Source organism: Microcaecilia unicolor, chromosome 7, assembly GCF_901765095.1.
Source record: "Microcaecilia unicolor chromosome 7, aMicUni1.1, whole genome shotgun sequence".
Lineage (NCBI taxonomy): Eukaryota > Metazoa > Chordata > Amphibia > Gymnophiona > Siphonopidae > Microcaecilia > Microcaecilia unicolor.
Window position 1 is genome coordinate 49,345,598 of NC_044037.1, and position 25,542 is coordinate 49,371,139.

Consider the following 25,542-nt stretch of genomic DNA (forward strand, 5'->3'; position numbering starts at 1 on the left):
AGAAGAGTCAAAGATGACCCCAAGGTTTCGAGCTGAGGAGACAGGGAGAATGAGAGAGCCATCAACAGAAATAGAAAATGGGGGGAGCGGGGAGGTGGGTTTGGGGGGGGGGGGAAATGAGTAATATACAGGTCACCTTCAAAGTCAGAGGAAATGGACAGAGACTTAATTGAAGACATCCACAAGATAGCTAGGAAATGGAAGTACTACTGATAGGTGATTTTAATATGCTGGATGTCGATTGGGGTGTCCCTGCTGTGGGGTCATCTAGAAGCAAAGAAATCCTGGATTCTCTACAGGAAGAATTGTTTCAGCAGTGGGTAACGGAACCGACATGAGATGGAGCTATTCTGGACCTGGTGCTTGCAAATGGAGAGAATATTTCTGACATCAAGGTGGGAGACCATTTGGCATTTAGAGATCAATGAATGGCGTGGTTCAGTATTAAGACAGGGGAGAGGGTTCTGACCTGCCCCAGAAGCCTCCTCTATACAGCTTCCCACGTAGGCAGGACACTGTAAAGAGAAGGGTTCCGAGGCTGGCCGAAGGCAGCACTTACATTGCTGATGCTGCTGGAAGCCTCAAAGTGAGGAGTGAGGAGTGAGGAGGGGGAGAACAATACCACACTAGTCAGGGCAGGGGACGGGGATGGTACACCCATGGCAGCACCGCACCAGTCGGGGGGGGGGGGTGAAGACATCCATGGCAGCACCACACCAGTCAAGGGGGTGAAAGACATACATGGCAGCACCCCCTAATGACCTGCAACTGGGGCAAGCCACCCCCAATGCCTCGCCATTGGTACGCCACTGCATGGTGGTGAGACATCCAGGTAGTAATGTCAGACAGGCAGGCTGATACTTGGGCCTGGATTCCTGCTGAAATTTCTGGTGTAGAGAGTTAGATCTGGGAGTCATCAGCATAAAGGTGATACTGAAAACCATCGGATGAGATCAGAGCACCAAGGGAAGAAATATAGATGGAGAAAAGAAGAGGTTCCAAGACAGAACCCTGAGGTATGCCAACTGATAGGGGGATAGAAGTGGAGGAGGATCCACCAGATCATGCACTAAAAGTGTGATGGGAGAGATAAGAAGAAAACCAGGAACGAACAGAGTCCTGAAATCCAAGTGAGGACAGTGTAACAAGGAGTAGGCGGTGATCAACAGTGTGAAAAACAGCAGATAGATCAAGAAGGATGAAGATAGAATAGAGACCTTTGGGTCTTTCCAGGAACAGGTCATTAGAGACTTTAGCAAACACTGTTTCAGTTGAATAAAAAGGGCAAAAGCCAGATTGAAGCGGATCAAGGATAGCATGAGATAAAAAAAAAAGTGAAGACAACAACGGTGAACAGCATGTTCAAGTATATTGGATAGGAAAGGGAGGAGGGAGATGGGGTGATAGTTGGAAGGGCAGGTAGGGTCAAATGAGAGTTTTTTGAGGAGTGGTGTAATTACAGCACATTTGAAGGCATCAGGAACAGTCGCAGTGGAAAGTGAAAGATTGAGGGTATGACAGATAGAAGGGATGAGGTTGAGGTCACTTGGTTGAGAATTCAAGATTAATCTTCTGAACCTTATCATGAAAGTACTCAGCCAGAGTCTGGGGAGAAAGTGAAGGGGTAGTTTGAGGTGAAGGCACATTGAGAGAGTTCAGTGTGGCAAAAAGACATCGAGGGTTTAAGCCAAGACATGACAGACCTCATTGACCTGCCAACCAGAAACACCACAAAATCTGCACGATCGTACCTAAACCTCCACTACTCAAGCAGCAAAGGACTCAAATACAAATCCACCTATGCATCCAGCTTTTCCTACCTAAGCACACAACTATGGAACGCATTGCCAAAAGCAGTAAAAACTACGCTTGACCACCTAAATTTTCAGAAAGCACTAAAGACAGACCTGTTCAGAAGAGCATACCCCACCGACCCAACATAAAAATACCTGGACACTTGCGACACAATGTAACCAAAGACCGTAACGGGCATTACCTGACTCTTCTTCCCCCTTTCCCTCTCTAAGTTTCCCCCAATTGTACCTACCATACATGTACCTCATTCTACCACAATATCACTTTGTATTCATTCATACCATGTATTTGTTCAGACCGGAATCAGCTAACGCCGTTAGCGGTTATATGTAAGCCACATTGAGACTGCAAAAAGGTGGGAAAATGTGGAATACAAATGTAACAAATAATAATAAGAGAGTTGTCAACTGAATGTAGTAGTCCTGTTTAGCAAGTGCAAGAGCAGCCTGGAAAGAAATCAGCAAGAATTTGAAATGTATGAAGTCAGCATGGGATTTCAGCTAAAGGCATTTAGCAGATTGGGCACAGCAATGTAAGTAGCGAATTCTAGACATCAGCCAAGGTTTGGGCTTGGTACACCTTACAGAACAGGGGATGGGAGGAGCGGGTGTATCCAGAGCAGAGGAGAGAATAGTATAAGTACATAAGTACATAAGTAGTGCCATACTGGGAAAGACCAAAGGTCCATCTAGCCCAGCATCCTGTCACCGACAGTGGCCAATCCAGGTCAAGGGCACCTGGCACGCTCCCCAAACGTAAAAACATTCCAGACAAGTTGTACCTAAAAATGAGGAATTTTTTCAGTCCATTTAATAGCGGTCTATGGACTTGTCCTTTAGGAATCTATCTAACCCCTTTTTAAACTCCGTCAAGCTAACCGCCCGTACCACGTTCTCCGGCAATGAATTCCAGAGTCTAATTGCACGTTGGGTGAAGAAAAATTTTCTCCGATTCGTTTTAAATTTACCACACTGTAGCTTCAACTCATGCCCTCTAGTCCTAGTATTTTTGGATAGCGTGAACAGTCGCTTCACATCCACCCGATCCATTCCACTCATTATTTTATACACTTCTATCATATCTCCCCTCAGCCGTCTCTTCTCCAAGCTGAAAAGCCCTAGCCTTCTCAGCCTCTCTTCATAGGAAAGTCGTCCCATCCCCACTATCATTTTCGTCGCCCTTCGCTGTACCTTTTCCAATTCTACTATATCTTTTTTGAGATACGGAGACCAGTACTGAACACAATACTCCAGGTGCAGTCGCACCATGGAGCGATACAACGGCATTATAACATCCGCACACCTGGACTCCATACCCTTCCTAATAACACCCAACATTCTATTCGCTTTCCTAGCCGCAGCAGCACACTGAGCAGAAGGTTTCAGCGTATCATCGACGACGACACCCAGATCCCTTTCTTGATCCGTAACTCCTAACGCGGAACCTTGCAAGACGTAGCTATAATTCGGGTTCCTCTTACCCACATGCATCACTTTGCACTTGTCAACATTGAACTTCATCTGCCACTTGCACGCCCATTCTCCCAGTCTCGCAAGGTCCTCCTGTAATCGTTCACATTCCTCCTGCGACTTGACGACCCTGAATAATTTTGTGTCATCGGCAAATTTAATTACCTCACTAGTTATTCCCATCTCTAGGTCATTTATAAATACATTAAAAAGCAACGGACCCAGCACAGACCCCTGCGGGACCCCACTAACTACCCTCCTCCACTGAGAATACTGGCCACGCAATCCTACTCTCTGCTTCCTATCTTTCAACCAGTTCTTAATCCATAATAATACCCTACCTCCGATTCCATGACTCATAGAGAAGAGGTTTGAAACACTGGAGGACAAAGTAGAAGAGTCAATAGCCTGAAGATTCCTAAATATATTGGTGGAGATTAGACGGAACTGTGTGTGTGTGTGTGGGGGGGGGGGTGTTTAAATGTGAAAGTTATCAGATGATTGTCAGAGAGGGGAAGAGCTGAGGTGCAGAAATTGGAGAGTGAGCAGTTGGAGAAGAAGATCAAGACAGTGGCCTTCTGGTGAATAGGGGTAGTGGAGAACAGTTGAAGATTGAAAGAGGATGTTAAAGCGAGAAATTGAGAAGCATAAGTGTCAAAAGGATCATTAGCATGAATGTTAAAATCCCCAAGAATGAGGGAAGGAGATGAAAGTTCAAGAAAGAAGGAAAGCCAGGAGTCAAAGTCAGTGGGAAAGGAAGAAAGGGACTTATCAGGGGGTTGATAAATGACTGCTACTTGGAGAGGTAGAGGAGTGAATAGATGGATGGAGTGGACTTCAAAGGAAGAAAAGCTCTTCCCGCTTTTGCTCCCCCTCCCCCACCAAAATTTGTTGGCTTCCCTTAGACCTTTGTCTCTTTGTTGACTGCTTGGTTTATTTCCTATCATGTAATTGTAATTCCTTTCCTCTTTTTAAGTTTATATTTTTAGATTTGTAAACTACCCAGATCTGCCAGTCAACTAGGGTAGTATAGAAAGTTTTAATAATAAACATAAACATAAGCTGTCCCGCTGGGCTTTAACCCAGGCGCCAGACCCACTCAGGACCAAACCTCCCTGTCTATCCTTCCCTCCAGATGGGCACTTCTTCAAGTTGCTGCTTCTGGTACTGAACAGCTCTTCCTGCTCCACTCCCAGACTGGGTGTGCTCCTCACAATCTAGTTAATGCTTTTGTTGGCAAAAACCTCTTCTTTATTCAGGCTTAGGTTATTGGGCCTTACCAGGATAACTCCTCTCCTCATGGGTTCTTTCGGAGGTGAATATAACCAAAGACCATGTGCTCACTAATCCCATCACATTTATCACCTTCCAGCTATGACACCTATTGTCACTCTCTACCAATCCTCCCTCTGGGCTGTGCTCTTCACCCTCCTGCTCATGCTATTCTCCCTCCCCCCCAGTAAATCTGGAGAGTTCTACACCAGTCTAATAATCACCTGAGGAAATTTCATCAGTTTACCAGGGAATTACACATGTATGCACTAATGAGCCATGTATGTATTATCCTGGGTTGTACTTATAGAAATCACAGTATTGTAACACTATATAAGGTTTGTAGTTCAGATAGAGAATCTGATTGCTGAATCCCTGTCTCTCAGCACTGATATAATAAACATTTTATTATAATGCTGGAAGAACTGGTCATTTAATTCTTTATCAGTGTTGATGGATGAGAATCTAGAGACTTTGAACTAGACTGTTTTCGAGTTGCCCAGAGATACAGGTTACTGCCTGGCGCCAAGTATGTATACAGTGCTGTGTGTGGCTGGGTTTTCTCTCTGGTCCCTTCAAAACCTTTTGATGTCTCACTTTTTCCCTCCTGCTAGTACAAAGTCAATATAGCATTATAAAAACTTTGAAGGTGGTTTATTTAACTGAATAATTTGTCCAAATACGTATCTGCTTGCACCTTTGTTACTTCCATCTCACAGCTGGAGATTTCTCTGGTCTGATCTCAATGTTTTACTCTCAGGGTTGGTTTGGGGGATATCCTTTTTTCCAGTTCAAGGGATCCTCAAGCCCCCTTCTTGGTGACACCCCTCTTTTTTAGCTGAGGGGCTCCCAGGTCTGTCCCACGAATCGCCTTTGACTTTGTCTTCTTTTGCTCCTGTGATGAGATGGGAGTAGAGAACTGAAACTTCAAATTTTCATTAGAACCTGCACCTGCAGCTGGTAGTACTTTCCTCATAAAAAAGAAAACCCAAAACAAAAACCTGATTATCTTGCTAGTGCTAAATTAGTCTCCTTTCCCACTATCAATATGACTTCTTTATCCTTTGCTCTCCAAAAGTAAGTAGACAAACTAGACCAAGGTACAGAGGATTGTTATTCACTGGCTTTTACCTTGATTAGATTTTCATGTCATTCAGGGCTTCTGTTAGAAAGCGGTGCTACCGATTAGCGGCATGCTCAATGCGAAGAAACCCATTCAATTCCCATAGTCTTCTTTGCATTCAGCACACTCTAATCGGTAGTGCCGTTTTGTAAAAGGAACCCTCAGTTTGTTGTATTTCTTTTCTTCAAAAAATGCACATTCCTCTCAAAAATGAATGAAAAAAAAACCTGAAAGAAATTGAATGGGAGATTGATCCAAAAATAAACTAAACCAAATGTTTTTCCATGTGCAATCCCTTATTTCAGATGGGAAATAACACAAAGCAATATAAATAATTCTGCTGTTTTAATGTTTTTAAAAATGATAGCACACCCCCTACCATATAGTTGTCCTGTTACATGCATTGATAAATTTATGCCCTTTCTGACATATTTAGTTTACTGAATGCTTTGCCCTGGAAGATATACATTATCCAGTGCTTTTAATATACTCTGTCTTTTTGCAGAAACCATCCTAGCCGCTATTGAAGATTTGTTTCCAAAAGCAATGAGAGACAACAGACTTAGTATCACTGTTTGTTGCTGTGTAATTTTATTTCTTCTTGGTCTCCCCTGTGTCACTCAGGTATAGTAACAACTAACTGCTCATTGTATTGTTCTGAAAACTGACTCATCTCCTTAGTAAACTTCAGCTGGTGTGTATCTGCTGCATACAAGGGAGATAACATGTAAAAGTGGTATGCAACTTTCCTTTATGGGTATTATGAGAAGACTAACAAAATTCCATCACTGTTTCAATATTGCTACCAAGTATTGCATATTAAGGTCATTTGCTTTAAACTTTGTTTTAATTCGTTTATTCAGTCCTTACATGCACGTGGTTTTACTTTTAAAACCCAAAGGTAAATCCTAAAGGTGTTTGAACAATTAGGTGTAAACTGTGTTTTGGAGACTGCTTTGGGTCCTGCTGATCTGTATATCTGCTGTCTAGAATTTTGGAAGATGGAAATGAGAAAATAAAAATTAAGCTTTGGATGTACTCTTTTGAAGTTGTTGTTTACTTTTAAAGTGTGTGAATAGATGCCTGTTCTGGTGTGTGCATGCTTATACAGATGGCTATAAAATATGCGTCATCATTAAAGGACAGACTTTTAAAAGCTCAGTTGGGTATATATGCTAATCTCAACTTTGTTAAATGTTTCAGACATATTCATCTATTTGCTCCCATGATATAATTGAATTCTATTATTCTGTCTCGCTGTATTTTCAAATGTAAGCCACATTGAACCCGAGTTTGCTTGGGCTAATGTGGGATATAAATGTTTATTTTTAAATCCTTTATGCTCCACCTTTTAAGACACTGTCTATCTAGCTGGAAGGTGATGGCACAAAGAAAGCAAGTTTGGTCCAGTGAAGACTAACTCAAAATAACCTGTTCCTTAGCAGGGCTCTAGTATTACCATATTACCATATTGAAAATGCAACCATTCCATGCCTCCGTGGTTATGTTCCACTAATAAGTTGGCTGGAGTCACTGGAGCTCATTTTCAAAGCACTTAAAGTTCCATAGGTTACATATATGTAACTTTATTAGTCTGAGTGCTTTGAAAATACTGCTCATTGTTGCCCCACAAGTTTTTAACTTTTCTTGGGTTTCCAGACAATTTATTTATGAGTTTTATTTCAGGGTAGAAAGTGATCTTGTATTTTGCTCCCTACAGTAGATAATCCCTTTTTATTTGTATTTCTCCTGTGCTGTACTGCTTACAGAGAATGTGATTTATCAGCGTTTCCTTTTCTAATTTTGGTCCTTTACTCTGTAATTGGTGAGGATTGGTCTGTGTTCTGTGAATGACCAAGGTGAGAGATTCTGCTGGTATGTACTTTGTGCATGGATTCATAGGAGTCTGATTTGTCTGGCTTTTCCAATAGGAAACATATTGCAATTCAGGTAGGCCGGCGAGGGGCATGCCGAGCAGCCGCACATAACATGGCGGCTGCTGTCCGGCAGCTCCTGCGTCAGAGCGACCCTTCCTTTCCGGCTTCCCCATCAGCGATTGAGATGACGCGGCAGGAGACCCCCTTGCCGTTGGTTGGGAAGCCGGAAGGGGCAGGGCTACAGGGGAAAGCATAAAAGCTGCCAACGAGGGCTAGGGAGCCTCTTGTTGGCAGCGAGCGGCGCGGGAGTTTCAATTGCGGTATTAGCCGGCTATCAGATCAGCTGATTTCTGTCCCTTTTTTTTATTTTTTCAGTTTCTCACAAAAGCCGGCCATTTCCCTTTCCTTGTTCGCGATCGCGGTGTAGCGGTGTCGCACCTTTGTATAGTCACTGCTGCTTTTTTAAAGGTACAGTTACTGATATTTGTGTGTTTAGAATTGGTGCTGTTAGGTTTGCTATATAGGCTCTGAGAAGCTTCTTTGCAGAATTTAGTGTTACTTCACAAAGTAATTTGCCAGACAATCCTTTAAGGAGAAGGGAGTGGAAGGAACACTGCCAGGGACTTGAACTGGTTCATGTCAGCTTCAGAAAGGAGAGAAATCAGTAGAAGAGAATAGATGACTTATTTTATTAATACAGCTGAATAAGGTGTTTTATATGTCTGATAAAGTAAAGTTGAGGGATATGTGCCATTGCAGTAATTATTTTCCAGGATACTATGATGCGTATTGAGAGGTTGACCAGATTCAAGTCTACTATAATAGTAAAGTTTAAGTTATAGTATAAAGCAACTTCATGTAAAAATGTCAGTGCTTCCAAGGTTTCCGTAAGTGTGCATGTTGTTTATGTTGATACAGGACAGACTTTTTACTTAGAAATCCGTTATCAAATGCATTCTAAGGCATTTTTTATGAGTATACCAAGAACTACTCACGCCTACATGCCTAGTGCCCCCCATGTAAACTCTGCCCTTCCCCTCCAAAAAATATCAGGTCTGGCTACACCCCTGGTAGAGAGAGGACAGAGCTGTGGGGACTGACAACACTAAACATGTTCTGATTTGCTTACCAATCACCCCACATTCACTTTAGGGCCCTAATACAGCCACATGACTGCTGTACAAAAATGTCTACATGCATGCAGCTTTGATCTTTGTTATCTGGCCTACACTGTCTCCTTTTTAGGACTTGTGCCAACTGATTAGAACCTGAAGCATGGGGAGGGGGGGGGGAATCACCCTACCATGGGGGAATCACCCTACCACATGCCCCCTTCCCTAAACTACACTAAATGTCTGTTCCACCTAACCTCTTTTCTGGTTGAATCAGTTTAAGTGTTTATCCTAATCCTGTACTTCAAGAAAGCATAACTCGAGGTTTAACAAATTGGTCCATTGAAACACTGGCAAGCTCAGTAAGACTTCAGTTTGCTCCAGGTCCAGTTCAGGTTCTAAAAATGTATTACTAATCATTAATGACTATTTAATGATGCTAAAATTTTCAATCTTTTAATTTTTCTAAATGCATGATATAGTGATTTCATTTTTCCTTCTTCAGGCAGGAATATATTGGATTATTCTGATCGATTCTTTTTGTGGTGGATGGACTTTCATTTTTGCTGCTATAATAGAGCTTATTGGAGTCTGTTGGGTATATGGTAAATATTTTGTCTAAATGATATTGATGTACTGAGGCTGAAATATGTTAATATGTAGGTTAACCGTTTCATGTTTGCAGGCAGTTATGATATGCTAACCACATAGGTGGCTTTGGTTACTCATTTGTTTGGAGAGGATGAAGCAGAGAAGTGGGATAGGGAGAATAGATGGGCAGATAAACATTTGCCTCTGGGATGTGCCTAGGATTGTCTTTTTTAAGAACATAAGAATATAAGCATTGCCATACTGGGTCAGACTAAAGATCCATCGAGCCAGCATCCTGTTTCCAACAGTGTCTAATCCAGGTCACAAGTACATGACAAGATCCCAAAAGAGTAAAAACAGATTTTATGCTGCTTAACCCAGGAATAAGCAGTGGATTTCCCAAGTCCATATTAATAATGGCTTATGGACTTTTCTTGTAGGAACTTGTCCAAACCTTTTAAAACTCTGCATAGCTAACTGCTTTTACCACATTCTTTGGCATCGAAATCCAGAGTTGAATTACACGTTGACTGAAGAAATATTTTCTCTGATTTGTTTTAAATTTACTACTTAGTAGCTTCATTGTATGTCCCCAAGTCCTTGTATTTTTGTAAAGAGTACACAAGGGATTCACGTCTACCTGTTCCACTCCACTCAGTATTTTATAGACCTGCTACGTGCATGTCTTCTCATATATGTACCACTAACTTATGATTATTCCATAAATTTTACATAACAAAGATTGACCATTTTATATTAATATGAAATTCAGATAACAACACCCCTCTATGATGTTTTAAAACTGTATATTGTCAAGGATCTGTGTTGAACGCAGGTGGCCATGAGATGTCCCAAAGAAAAGAGAAAAGAGGCTGGCAGATCCCAAGCCTGAAATATAAGACAGGATATTAGGAAAAGGGGTCTAGGCCAAGAAAGAATGAAAAGCAAAGGTCAGGAAATGTGGACTCAGGTAAAGAGATCTAGTTATAAAGCCTTATGGCAGACCTCCAAACCTTTAAGAGGCAGCAGCTCTAGGAAATGTAGGCAGGAATAGAATATAGGGAAATAAAGATCTACCTTTGGACAACACAGACAGGAGAGGATGGAAGATCTTCAAAACAGGTTTGAGGATTATGAGGGCAGGGATATATGACAAGCAAGCAGGCGCTGCTTGTCAGGGCAGTAAGGAAGAATCAAGCATAGTGAAATAGTACTCATTGTGACTGTAGAGTCTAGGAGATGGCAGAAATGATTCCTTAAGTCTGGGAGAGCTACTTTCCTCACAGGGCTTATTTTCAAAGCACTTTGACTTACAAAGTTGCATAGCAAGCTTTGAAAATACACCCCCACAAGACATTGAGGGCTCCTTTTATAAAGTGGCAGTAAGCCCAACGTGGTTGGGCCCAGGTTGGCTCTCAGCTAATATAGAAGTCTATAACCATGTAGGGAAAAAAGAGAAAACTGCTTTCAGACTGGAGCCTCTCTCCTTATCAGATGGGAAGGAATGTGGGGAATCTGGTTTTTACTTTAGCGTGACAGAATGCTGTTCAGATTTAAGCAGAAGTATGGAGTTTAAAAAGGAAAATAACTTCATACTATTTTCCTAATGTTATGTACAATAATATAATATACAGAAATACAATGCCATGCCTAGGCAGCTACTAAACTAGGCTACTGCACTAATAACATAGTAGATGACGGCAGAAAAAAGACCTACACGGTCCATCCAGTCTGCCCAACAAGACAACTCATGTGTGCTACTTTTTATGTATACCCTACTTTGATTTGTACCTGTGCTCTTCAGGGCACAGACCGTATAAGTCTGCTCAGCACTATCCCCGCCTCTCAACCACCAGCCCCGCCTCCCAACCACCGGCTCTGGCACAGACCGTATAAGTCTGCCCAGCACTATCTCTGCCTCCCACCACCGGCTCTGGCACAGACCGTATAAGTCTGCCCAGCACTATCATGGTAATACAATGTTAGTTTACCTGCATGTATATGTAAACTGAAAACAGTTAACTTGGTATTACTTAGGTGATTGCTTAACTTACACATAAGTGTATTTGCTGCATTTCCCATCATTCCACCTCTTTAAGTTAGGCTCACTGAGGTATCCTATACAACATATATCTGCTGCATAGTGCTGTTGCTAAATGTCCAGTTAGGGTTGCAACATCATTAAAGCCACTCCCTGCTGGAAGTGGGAGAATGTGTGAGCACAGGCCTTCATCTTTCACAGAAGTGACAAACATAAACAGCAATATCTGAGCACCCCCTTCTCCCACAGCAATGATTTCTCTCCATTCTTCTTGTTTCTCTGGAGTGTACACTGTCACTTTCCTCCCTCAACATCGTTTTCTGGCATAGGAACTTTCACTGCAACTGTGCACAAGATTTTCAGTGTACAACAGATCTTTCTTACCTCAGTGTGAACATTTGTGTTTCTCCCTGTCACTTTCATGACAGTTATCTCTCCCGTTGTCCCATTTTCACTAGCAATATATGTTTGCCTAAGTTGCCAGGGGACGCCCATGTCCTCTAACTGCCTTAGTAAGATGGTGACATCCAAGACTGATGTCCCCTGTGTTCCTGCCAGCATACTTAGGGGTGTGCCTTTCAAGTGTGCAAGGACTTGCTTAATTATTTGGGTCCGTATTCCTGCAGAAAATGGCACCCTGTTGGGGCCCTGAAAGGAGGTGGCAATGTAAATTGTGGCTTTCATCCCCATTTCTCTTAGTTGCTGGATCCCCTCTGCCACTGTTTTCCATGCTGTGTTATCTTCTTCAGTGTCCATAGAATCTGCCCAAGCATGCTGAACTGCCCCTGTCATCCATTCAACCAGACACTGTGCTCCATGTGTTTGTCTCAGGGTGGGATGTGAGGCTAGAGACCCCAGATGCTGCATCTCTGCTGTGGTGATTTGTACAGTCTGCTCCCTCATCCCACAATCTTACTAGTCATTTCAGAATTCCTTCTCTGGTTCTTTGCCTAAATTGAATGTTTATATCTAACATTTCTGCTTATGTGAAGTCCCTTATTGTGAGTGTCTGGTTTGACCATCCTCCCACTTGACCCTTTGATTTGTGTCATGTTACAGGTCGCACAGCAAGTACCACGGCCTCATCATCATTGCTGTCTACCTGTATCTCCTCACTTAACAAAAAATCTTCTTCACTTTCCGAGTCTGTGACATCTCCCATCTAATTGTTTGGGTCTCAAGTTGAGGTTTATTTATTATTTATTTATTTATTTATTTACGGTTCATATCTATCCCACATTTTCCCACAAATGCAGACACAATGTGGCTTCCATGAATTACAAAAGTTAAGAGATACAGCACATGAATTTAGCAGTAGAATAAGGATAAAATGTTAACAGCAATTAGGATGACTAAACAGCAGAGTCACTAATGGAATACACTTGTTCAAAAAGGTACGTTTTCAGCAGCTTCTTGAAAAGAGGGTGGTCAGCTTGCGACTTTAGGTACAGGGGAAGAGTGTTCCAGGTCTTCGGGCTGGAGTAGTGGAAAGTGGAAGCAAAAAGAAGCTTGTATTTAACACCCCGGCAAGATGGATAATGGAGTTGTAAAAAGGTGCGTGCTGTAGTGATGGCATTTCTAGGTGGGAGATCTATTAGAGGAATCATATATTCCGGAGCTAAGCCATAGATTATTTTATGTGTCAAAGTACAGATCTTGAATGCAATTCGTTCTCTCACAGGTAGCCAGTGTAGGTTGAAACGTAGGGGCTGCGCAGAAACCCAGCGCGGCTTGCCCAAGATGAGTCTTGCAGCAGTATTCTGGGCAGTCTGGAATTTCCTCAGTAGATGCTCCTGGCAGCCTGCATAAATTCCACTGCAGTAGTCCAGGTGAGACAGAACTAGCCAGTGAACGAGAGTGCAGAAGAGCTCTCTGGTGAGACAAAACCTAACACGCCACAGCCTCCACATAACATAGAACATCCGTTTGGTGACCATTCGCACTTGCGGTTCGGACAATAGCTCTAATACACACAGCTCTCACTTGCTTATACTTCTCACCCTTCCTCTGCTTGTGCTGTATAGCAAGCTAGGGTGTCGCATTTATCTTCTAAATGCACTGCTTGTTCTAATACCCCTTTAGAGTACATTTACTTCCTCAACAGACTGAATCTTAGTTTCAAGCTCCATAATCTTAGTTGCTTGTTCCGCAACAGTGTCATCTAATCCAGTGTTTCCCAAGTCGGTCCTGGAGTATCCTCTTGCCAGTCAGGTTTTCAGGACATCCACAATGAATATGCATGAGACTGATTTGCATACACTACCTCTATTACAGTGATTTTCAACTTTTTTCATCGCGCGGCACACTTACAATGTGCAAAAATTGTCAAGGCACACCACTGGAATCTAACCCATACCCACCCATCCCCATTAAGATCCATTCCATTCCCACCCATCCCTGCAAGTATCTCCTCCATCCCCACCTACACCTATAACCTTCAGAAATAGTTATTTCATGTAATTATGCTACTGGAATATATTAGAGCACCAATTGGGAAACTGGAACAAAATGGACTGTAACAGATTACTATACAGACACCACATGCCAGCAGAATCCTTCACCTTATCTTGTTGGGCAGACTGGGTGGACCGTGCAGGTCTTTTTCTGCCGTCATCTACTATGTTACTATCCAGCTTATAATCGAAAGTGATCGCCGGCCATCTTCCGACACAAATCAGGAGATGGCTGGCGATTTCTTAAAAGCAGCGAAATCGGTATAATCGAAAGCGGCATTTTTGACAGGTTCGCCGCTTTCCCGTCGCTTCACCGGCGAAAGTTCAAGGGGGCGTGTCGGTAGATTAGCGAAGGCGGGACATTGGCAGGCATGGGCGTGGTTACCAGATGGCCGGCTTTCGCCAATAATGGAAAAAAAAGCGTCGTTAAGCAGTATTTCGCCGGCTTTACTTGGTCCTTTTATTTTCACGACCAAGTCTCAAAAAGGTGCCCCAACTGACCAGATGACCACTGGAGGGCATGGGGTATGACCTCCCCACACTCCCCCAGTGGTCACCAATCCCCTTCCAAACTAAAAAAATAAAACTAAAAACCTTTTGCCAGCCTGTGTGCCAGCCTCAAATGCCATACCCACCTCCATGACAGCAGAATGTGTTGTATCCTCCGACAGCTTTTCCCTGGTTGTGATGTGGCTCTCGGGTGAGTGTGACACCTTTTCCGTTAGGTGCCCTGCAGAGTCACATTAGCAATGCATTGTGGTGGGTGTAGGGTACTGGGCTCTACTCCCATGGTGCTTTTCCCCTCTGCTAACTGGGTCAGAGTGTGCCCTGTTTTGTTTCCTGTTGTAGTCCATGCAGGGCCGGTCTTAGCAAGTGCGGGGCCCTGTGCAGACCAATTTGGTGGGGCCCCATCCTAGCCCCACCCCTGCCCTAGCCCCGCCCACCCCAGCTCCACCCCATTGATAAGATTTTTCAATTTTTAGAAAATTTTTTATTTATGAAATTTCAAATTAAGACAAATGAAGCTAAACTTGTATAGAAAAACTGATTGAAATAATAAGCACAATGCTATCATGAACCCCCCCCTTCCCCAGAAATTATTCAGTTCAATTCCACTACAATTAGTAGTTCCAATTCTCATAACCCCGGGGGGTCAGAGGTGCGGACACACAATCTCCTTCTCTGCACATATTCAGCAGACTAATAAAATCTGTTGTTTCTTTCTCTATAATATCAACAAAATTCATACTTTCCTTTCTGAGCACACTACAAGAACCCTTATCCACACTCTTACCACCTCTGATGTAGACTATTGCAACTTGCTTCTCACAAGTCTTCCACTAAGCCATCTCTCTCCTCTTCAATCTGTTCAAAATTCTGCTGCACGACTTATATTCCTCCAGTGTTGCTTGCTATGCTCATATTAGCCCTCTTCTCAAGTCACTTCATTGGCTTCCTATCCATTTCTGCATACAGTTAAAACTCTTCTTATTGACTTACAAGTGCATTCAATCTGCAGCTCCTCAGTATCTTTCCACTCCTATCTCTCCCTACACTCCTACCTGGAATTCTGTTCACTGGGTAAATCTCTCTTATCTGCACCCTTCTCCTCCACTGCTAACTCCAGACTCCGTTCCTTTTATTTTGCTGTGCCATATGCTTGGAATAGACTTCCTAAGCCGGTACATCAAGCTCCATCTCTGGCCGTCTTCAAATCTAGGCTAAAAGCCCACGTTTTTGATGCTGCTTTTAACTCCTAACCCTTATTCAGAACCCATGCTTTATCATTCCCACCTTAGTAATTCCTTTATTTGTCTGTCCTAATTACATTGTAAGCTTTGTCGAGCAGGGACTATCTCTTCATGTCCAGTCTGTAGCGCTGCTTACATATAATAGTGCTATAGAAATGGTAAGTAGTAGTACTAGATGCTTTTCCTGGGCGGTGACTCCTAGTGTGGAACCTTGCATCACATAACTATGGTTTGGGTTCCTCTTTCCCACATGCATCACTTTGCAATTGCTCACATTAAATGTCATCTGCCATTTGGATGCCCAGTCTCCCAATCTCATAAGGGCATCTAGGAGCAAAAGGTGCAAACATAACTATACCTTCTCAAGCCTATGCACCTTCCTGAAAAAAAAATGCCCGATAACAAGGCAGTTTGTCACACTGTAGGTTAAAAAAAAAAAGCCAAATGTAAGCATCTCATTTATTCTAGATTTCTAAAAGTGTATATTCCACCAGTCTGAAAGTCTAATTTTTTTTTAACTTTCAAGAGTCCACCAATAAAAAAAAAGGTAAAAAGAAAGCAACACCAAAAAAATTGCAAATCAAAACATTTGAAGAAACAGAAAAGTCAATAGGCTAACAGCAAATTATAACTATGGTATGACTGGTGGGCATAGGATCAGTGGTAATTACACAGCACTAGCCAGTTTTGTTTCAGTGAACCAAGAGGCAGATGCAGCAACCAAACGTAAAAAAATCAAAATCGTTAAAGTCCCTAACGATTTTAAAATAACGAAAAATGCACCAAAAAAAAAAGTCACACATGCTGAGATCGGTAGTGAAACGTACAATGTATCAAAGAATCACAATACACATCGTTAATCGGCCCCCAAATCATGCGCAGAGCAGCCAAGCGTTATGTTAGCTGCTCTGCGCATGCCACAAACAGTCAAAACACAGTCAAATCGCAAGCACATGGCTCCCAAATAAAAACAAAAATAAAAAAAAAGGGTCGGGAGGGGGCAAGGGCGCTCATCAGGAGCGTCCTGTACAGACGGCCTTGCCCCCCACCCCCCCGCTGCTCCCCACTTTCCGCCGCTCCCCCCACCCCGAAAAAGCAAAATTCTAGCAGCCCCTGCCCCCTCCCCACTTTCCGCCGCTCCCCCCACCCCGAAAAAGCAAACTTCTAGAAGCCCCTGCCCCCCTCCCTTCCTCACTACTCTCTCACCTCAGCTCCGCCTCCCGACATCCTCCATCCGTGCCCCGCCCCCTTTTGGGGTCGTCGCCGCCATTCCCCTCCTCCATCGGGCCCCCCTTCCTCTTACCGGGCCCGTGCAGCGCCTCTCTCCTCTGTCCGAAGGCGCTGCACGGGCAAGAAGAAAGCTGAATTAGCTCTGCTAATGCGCTGGGATTGGCTCAAAGTTTGTTTATTTTTTCACTTAACACTTTTTCCTGCCACAGAGCTGTCCTAACGAGAGGTCCAGACCTCTCGTTAGTTTTCCTGCCTTTTTCCTGCGTAAAGGCAATCGGAAAAGGTTAGTGCATGTCGTTTCAATGGGGTTTTCACACTAATTGCTCATCTCCATTCCGTTTTCGTTAGCTGCTACTGTCGTCGGAAAATAGGCTTAAGTGCATGGAAAGGATAGGAAATTCTTCCCTGAGGGCTCATTTAACGATGAAAAACGTTTAGTGCATCTACCTCCAAGTGCAGCTAAAAAGAACAGTGTGAAGGACTTCTGCTAACTAAGTGCTCATAATTTCAAGTGCATGTCCTGTGTAGCTCTGTGTGCACTGCACTGACCACACTGGGGGGTCCATCAGGGCTTCCCCTTTCTCTATTATCTGCAGTTCATTGTTAGGAGGTTCTATTAAATTAGTCTTTCAGAAAGGCTGCCTGGAGTTAAAGATCAAACAGTTTAGGCAGGCCATCCTGCCTGCTTTGTGCATGCAAAGTCAGTGAAAATCAGGTAGTCCTGGATCAAAAACACCTCTGCCGCCAAGAATCTCTTTTGTTTAATGAGCTTCCTGGGCAGGAAGGGAAAAGCTGGGTGGGTGAGCCGTCGCTGCCTGCAACTCTGACTGTCGGGGTTCGGGGCGTCGCTGCAAGCCTGCAATTGTCTGTCAGGTCCGGGGAGAGGCGGGAGCTGACAGCAGGCTCAGCGGTGGGTGGGCAGGGCACCGGACCGGAGGTAGAAGCAGAGCGGAATCAAATCATGATGCGGCGGTGCGGTCCAAGCGGGGGTCGGTCAGAGAGGCAGAGTTGAGGCGCGCCGCGCGGGGCCCCCTTAAGCGCGGGGCCCTATGCGGCCGCCTCGGTCGCCTCTGCCTAAGACCGGCAATGAGTCCATGCAGTAGTGGCCATTTTTGTAAGCCAGTTTTAGTTCCCTTTCCTGTGTTACCCACGTTAGAGAACGTAGTTCTTACCTTGAATGGTGCTGAAAGAGGGCATTGTATACCATTGTGCCAGCTCTGACCTACTGCTAATCTTAGTACCAGTGGACTCTTTGCCAGTGGGGCACAACCTCTGATCTGCAGTTAACTGTGAGTAAACGTAGTTATTTCAAGAAAGGACTTTTCAGAGAGATTAGTCTTCAGGTGTGAACTGGTGTGCCAAAGTTATACAGCAGCAATAAGTCCTAGAGGCTGTATGCAGGTCCCTGGAGTAATTTTAGTGGGTGCAGTACATTTGTGGGTAGTGGGTTTGGGGGGGGGAGTTGGGGGGCTCAGCTCCCAAAGTAAGGGAGCTATGCACGTGGGAGCTTTTCTGAAGTCCACCGCAGTGACCCCTAGGGTGGCTGGTTGGTGTCCTGGCATGTCAGGGGGGCCAGTGCACTAAAAATGCTGGTTCCTCCCATGGCCAAATGCCTTGAATTTGGCCGGGATTTGAGATGGCTGACATAACTTTCCATTATCGCTGAAAAACAAACCCGGCCATCTCAAACCTGGCGAACTCCACGGCATTTGGCCGGGCTAAACCGTATTATCGAAAAAAAAATGGCCGGCCATCTTTTTCGATAATACGGTTCCGGCTGTACTGCCGCCGCCAACATACATCGCTGGTGATCTATTTGGCCAGCGACGTTTGATTATGCCCCTCCACGTTACCTCAGTTGCAGATGCAGAACAGGACTCTCACCTGATACAAAATAGGGAACTGCAAAAACATGCAGACAAAAACTGAAAGCAGAGATACAGGACTCTGCATGTCATGCAATGCCAGAGAACTAGAAAGAAATGCGTAACTCATGGTTTGTTTAAGAAAATGATAGAGTGAGCCCTGGGTGGCAGGTCACTAGGGGAGTGACTGGATGACCCGGGAGGAGCTCAGAGGTTATAAAAGGGAAGCTCAGAGGAAAAGATTTGTTCCTGATTCTGCCTCTTGACTGAGTAACTAGGTCCTTGGTTGCCTGTGTTCTGTGTTACTTATAGCCCCCTGCCAGGTGACCCATTACAATCAAAGGGAGGGGGGGGGGGGTCCTGCAATGCTGTAACCAGTGGATTGAAGCCATAGATAGTGAGCTGTTACATTGCATCAACCATTTGAGGAGCCAGAAACTCGGAGTCCATCTGTAAACGGGGCTCGGGAGGACTGTGGGGTCTACCCCGACTAAGGCGAGACATTCGGGGTGGCAGCCTGAAGGGAGAAGACATTTCCAAGGAGTCTAGCCCGGATGGTATTGAAGTACATCGGAAGAGTGAAATCTAGTCTGGGTTCCAATTAGACTGCAGGACAAGTATGAGGGTTGTGCACCTATGTTAGAGTGGAGGAGTAACCTAGTGGTTAGTGTAGCAGACTTTGATTCTGGGGAACTGGGTTTGATTCCCCCTGCAGCTCCATGTGACTCCAGGTAAGTCACTTAACCTTCCATTGCCCCAGGTACAAATAAGTACCTATATGTACCATATAAACCGCTTTGAATGTAGTTGCAAAAACCACAGAAAGGCGTTATATCAAGTCCCTTTCCCCCTTTCAAACCCAGAAATGTACTATTGCTTGTGACCATCTTGAAAGCAATTATGATTGAAATCTGAATTATATGAAGATCAATGCAGTGAAACCATTAGTTAAATAGTTAAATAAATGTTCCAGTTACTTTTAATCCTCTGAGTGTTGTGTGCTTCCTGAGTGGATGAGCTGACGGGACCTGGACTTAAGTATGTGACTTAGGACCTCTCGAGTCCCCCCTCTAACCCGGGATAGCAGGACCGGGTTACATCTGATTTTGGTGCCCAATGTGGAGCATATGAGATGTTGAAGAAAGAGGAACTGTGATTGAAGAATTATCAAAAGTGACTTTTTCCTGTGGATTACAAATACTACAGGCCATTTTGCAGGCCTGGGATTAACACATTTATTCCCAGATAGATGGAAGATATCTGCCACTAGATATTCAAATTTTCCCGTCTGCACAGAGCCACGCTAATGGACAGAGAAAAAAGCGTCAACAGTGAGTACCTGGGAGAAGGGTGGGATAAATTTTGCTGAGTCATAGTGGTAGCGATTCCCACGCCGGCCAGGGAAGAAGAGGGGGGCACAATCTAGAAGCAGCACACAGCAGAGTTTGAGCACTGCATACCATTGGACGTTGAACTGAATGACGTCATTCACACGTTTTGCCAGGCAGTGGACCAGCACAAGCAGTGAACGCGGACACTTGCTCTATAAAAGAGAGCAGGAGTGGCTTAGTAGGGTGCAGAGTTGGCAAGTGGAAAATGAACTAAGAGAAATTGTGCACTGATTGCAAGCCATTGTGGGGCTGACCATTGAGGAGAACGCAGTAGTGGGACGAATTGTCTGTCCAGGGTGCCCATACCAGAGCGAACCCGCACCAGTGAAGTTGTGCTGCCTGGATTGCGGAACGGGACTCTGTAAATGGGACGGAGGCAGTGCAGCATCTGACAGCAGGCAGTGCAGCATCTGACAGCACCAGCCCGGATCTTGCTACAAAGGAAGGAGAGGCCCATGCCGCCCATGAGAGTTCTGTTCCAGGAGCTGCAGAGAAAGTAAGACCACCCACCAGAAATTGGAGTGACATGAGGGAACGAGCCCAGCGGTGAGTCTCCTTGACTTGGATACCTTCTCAGGGAAGGACCCCTAGAAAATGGACAGCATAAATGTTTGCTATATTGATATTTGATCTTGTAAAAGCCAGATCCTAAGTGGTATGGATAACTATAAACTGTGGAGTAGGACTCGGACTCCGGTCCAAATAACACAGCTTAAATAGTTTTTCAGTTCATTGTTGAATTATGCAAGAAGAATTATTGATCAAGAAATTTCAAAATATTTGGAATAATATGAGAATGATATGTTAATTAAAGGTTGGGCAATAGACCCTATGAAACAATGTTATAGAATTATGTTAAAGTAATACAGATAAATGCTAGTATTAATGTTAAACAAGGATGAAGTATTTCATTAGTTGAAACTTGATTTAAAAGTAAAGCCATAAATCAAGAAAAGCATAATATGATAAATAAAAGTAATCACTGTTAAATAAAGTTTAATTGCAAGAATCCAGATGTTGAAACTATTCTGAGCAATAATGAACATCAGTCATTGCTAAATGTTGAATAGGGTTTGGATCCTTGAGGGCACATAGTTTCTGACTGGGGGGAGAATGTAATCCATGGTTTGTTAAGAACATGATAAAGTGTGCCCTGGGTAGCAGGTTACTAGGGGATTGATTGGAGGACAAGAGAGGAGATCAGAGGTTATAAAAGGGAAGCTCAGAGGAAAAGATTTGCCTCTGGTTCTGCCTCTTGACAGAGTAACTAGGTCCTTGGCTGCCTGTGTTCTGTGTTATTTATAGCCCCCTGCCAGGTGACCCATTGCAATTAAGGGGGGGGGGGGGAGGTCCTGCATTGCTGTAACCAGCGGATTAAAGCCATAGACAGTGAGCTGTTACATTGCATCAGCCATTTGAGGAACCAGAAACTCGGCAGATTGGGGAGACCATTTGTAACTGGGGCTTGGGTGGAGTGTGGTCTATCCGTAGCTGAGGCAAGACCTCTGGGGTGGCAGCCCGAAGGGAGAAGACCGTTACAAGGAGTCTAGCCCAGGTGGTACTGAAGTTCATGAAATCTGTTCTGGGTTCCAGTTAGACTGCAGGACATGCATGAGGGTTGTGCACATATGTTAACCCTGAAATGTACTATTACTTTGACCATCTTGAAAGCAATTGTGATTGACATAGGAATTGTATGAAGATCAATGTAGTGAAACCATTAGCTAAATAAATGTTCTACCTACTTTTAACCCTTTGAGTGTAGTGCAGTTCCTGAGTGGATGAGTTGACGGGATCTGGACTTAAGTAAGTGACTGCTGGCCTCTCGAGCCCCTCCCCCCCCCCCCCCCCGGTTACAAATGCATTTCCTTCTGTACAGTGCAAAATAAAGCCAACAGGTGTAAATAATCAACACCAATGTAATTCAATCCAATCATTAAACTGAAAATAAAATCACTTTTCTTACCTTTTGTACTCTGGTAATTTTATTATTCCAATCATCTAGTTCCCAATCTTTGGTTTTGCTTTCCTCTGTCTGTGCTCTTAACTCTGTTTCCAGAGTCTCCTTTCCATTTGCTGTTTCTTTTCTCACCTCCTGCCCTATGTCTGTTTGGCACTGATCGTTCTCGTTCAGTTCTCTTGAATTCCTCTGCCTCCTTCTCAGATCTTTCATGTTATCCATCTCTCTCCTCTTTCTGCTCAGCCTTTCTGCCCTCTCCCCTTCATGCTCAGCCTATCTCCTCTCTTCCCCTCCTTTCATGTGTAGCATGTCTCCCTTCTCTTCTTCATTCACAGCATATCTTCTCTCTCCCCTTCCCTTCCCTCTCTGCTCAGCCTGTCTGCCCTTTCCCTTCCCTTCATGGGTAACCTTTTCTCCCCTCTTCCCCACCCCCATTCCCTCCCACAAGTCCAATACCTTTCCTTACCTTCCTCCTCCTACCCTTCAGGCCTCTCTCTCCTCTCTGTAACAATTCTACAAACTTTGTATTTTTCTTTTTTATTATTATTATTTTTTTAGTCTGATAACAAAGGCCTCGAATAAAAACCTGTAGCAAATTCTCCCTTCTGTGCTTTTTTTTTTCTCCTATGCAGCACCAATCCAATAAAACAATGTCTGCATAACCCACAGGCAGACTTTTGATGCCATCATTTGGTAAAAGCTTACAATATGACAGGTTGGCATAATGAAAGAACTAACAGTGAGCTGCACGTGGCCAACAAGATTTACTGGGGTGGGGGGGGGGGGGGGAGAGGAAAAGGAGGAGAGCAAACCAACTGGCACGTTAAAAAGTCACTTCAATTTCAGTCTGAGAAATTTGCTCACTGCTGATGTTGACAATGCCTAATGCTAACATTGTTTAATGTTTATACAAAATCACACTCATACCCTTAGGCACAAATAAATATCACGAACCATAGCCAACATGAACACCAACAAACTGCTCATGATGATCTACTTCCTACCCCTAATCTATCACGTATGGACCACTCCCAACTTAAACAACAATCTATCCACAGCATTCAAGCCCTATAAACAACCCATTCACAATTCACCAGACCAAAGGAACAACAACCAACTAAAAGGAAAAACAAACACATACAGAAAAAACCAACAGAAAGGAAATAAAGGACATAACAGTGTATACCCAGCAGACAGAACCTGGACCAACTTCGAGATATTATTGGAGGACCCCCATCTCCCAAACGCTCAAAAGATTTGCCAAATCTCATTGCAAATTAGACATATGCCCAAACAACCTAATGGCATCTGCCCCTCAACAATTCATAACAGATCTTACGGACCACCTGAACTATATGTTAGAAAGTGGACTCTTCCCGAAGGAGAAAGGAAACATTCTACTCACCCCCATACCCAAAGACGCAAAAAAAAATGCTAGTGAACTAACCAACTACAGGCCAGTAGCATCCATTCCCTTAATAACCAAAATAACAGAAGGGTTGGTGACCAAACAGCTTACAAACTACTTAGACAAATTCTCAATACTACACGATTCCCAGTCAGGATTTTGGTCTAACCACAGTACTGAAACAGTACTAGTCACTCTAATGACAAAATTCAAACAAATGATCGCAACTGGCAAGATCATACTACTTCTACAATTTGACATGTCCAGCGCCTTTGACGTGGTGGATCATGGAATACTACTACACATCCTCGAGTACTTCAGAATTGGAGGCAATGTCCTCAATTGGTTCAAGGGGTTCCTAACCACATGATCATAGCAAGTAACATCTAATTCGACTACATCACCCACATGGATACCTGAATGCGGAGTTCCACAGGGATCCCCCGTCTCACCGACCTTATTCAACTTAATGATGATACCCTTGGCCAAACTACTATCAAACCAAAACCTCAATCCATACATATATGCAGACGACGTAACAATCTACATCCTATTTAAACAAGACTTACAGGAAATCTCCAATGACATCAACCAAAGTCTACATATCATGCATTCATGGGCGGATGAATTTCAGCTGAAACCCAATGCAGAAAATACCCAGTGCCTAATACTTACCTCTCCACATAACACGAACAAATTCACCACCATTAACACACCAAAACTGAACCTTCCAATCTCGGACACCCTAAAAATTGTTGAAGTTACCATTGATAGACATCTAACACTTGAAAACCACGCGAAAAACACAACCAAGAAGATGTTCCACTCAATGTGAAAATTAAAAAGAGTAAGACCTTTCTTCCCAAGGAACGTCTTCCATAACCTGGTACAATCAATGGTACTCAGTCATCTAGACTACTGCAACGCACTCTACGCTGGCTGCAAAGAACAAATAATCAAGAAACTCCAGACAGCCCAGAACACTGCAGCTAGACTCATATTCGGTAAAACAAAATATGAAAGCGCTAAACCCCTACGAGAAAAGCTACACTGGCTCCCACTCAAAGAATGCATCATGTTCAAAATCTGTACCCTAGTTCACAAAATCATTCACGGTGATGCCCCTGCCTACATGTCAGACCTGATAGATCTACCACCCAGGAACGCCCCAGAAACGCTAAAAAATCATCCCGCACATTCCTCAACCTTCACGTCCCTAACTGTAAGGGTCTAAAATACAAACTAACGCATGCATCAACATTTTTCTACTTGAATACACAATTCTGGAATGTGCTACCGCACAACTTAAAAACGATCTATGAACTAATCAACTTCCGTAAACTACCGAAGACCCATCTCTTTAACAAGGCATACCACAAAGATCAACAAATGTGAACCCCTCCACATATATCCAGTATTGTCTTGTAATATTAGCTTGTGATACAAACCTCATGCTTTTTTATTATCCTGTTTATCCAAGATACTTTCTATAATACTAAATGTCTAGTTTATTATATACTTCCACTATTCATGATGTATTGTAAGCCACATTGATCCTGCAAAGAGGTGGGAAAATGTGGGATACAAATAATAATAATAATAATAATTAATAATAATAATAATAATAAATTTGCTTTATAACTTAAAAGCATTCAAACCTCTTAGTATGATGCTTAAGATAAACCATTTTAAACTTCTGGTGGAGTTTACTAAATTAACTATAAGCCTAATCTCCTCTGTCTATATAAATAGCTATGCTCAAGCAGGTAAGGTTTCTTGGATCCACAAGCTATAGGAATGTTAAGAGTAAGTACTAAAAAGTTCGGAACCTACGAACTTTGTGGTTACTGGCAACTATTAAAGCATACTTTCGTCTGACCGTCCAGAGGCTTTCCCTCTGCCGCACCTCTTCCATGTGGCCAAAGGAAGTCGTTTCAGAAGGAAGGACCCCAGGGCTGGTCAGAGGAAGGCATGTTCTAATAGCTGCCGGCAACAACAAAAATTGTAGAATTGCAGAGGAGAGGACAGAGACCTGAGGGGTGGGAGGAGTGAAGTGAAGTGTGCCGACTGCAGATCCTCTTGCCAATCCCGCAGGATCCCCATGGTACACCTGGGGAACAGCCATGGCACACCGATTGAAAAATGCTGATTTAGTCTGTCTAATGGTCAAGTCGGCATTGGTGA

The 25,542-nt window shown here is 43.6% G+C and overlaps 1 protein-coding gene across 1 annotated transcript in view; it reads left to right on the forward strand.

The window, feature by feature from the left end:
- LOC115474985 (sodium- and chloride-dependent neutral and basic amino acid transporter B(0+)-like) overlaps positions 1–25,542 on the forward strand; it is a 127,914-nt gene that overhangs the window by 80,230 nt on the left and 22,142 nt on the right. The window contains exons 9-10 of the mRNA XM_030210726.1: positions 6,185–6,303; positions 9,174–9,273. Of these exons, the coding sequence (XP_030066586.1) occupies positions 6,185–6,303; positions 9,174–9,273 (219 nt within the window). The remainder of the gene's footprint in view (positions 1–6,184; positions 6,304–9,173; positions 9,274–25,542) is intronic.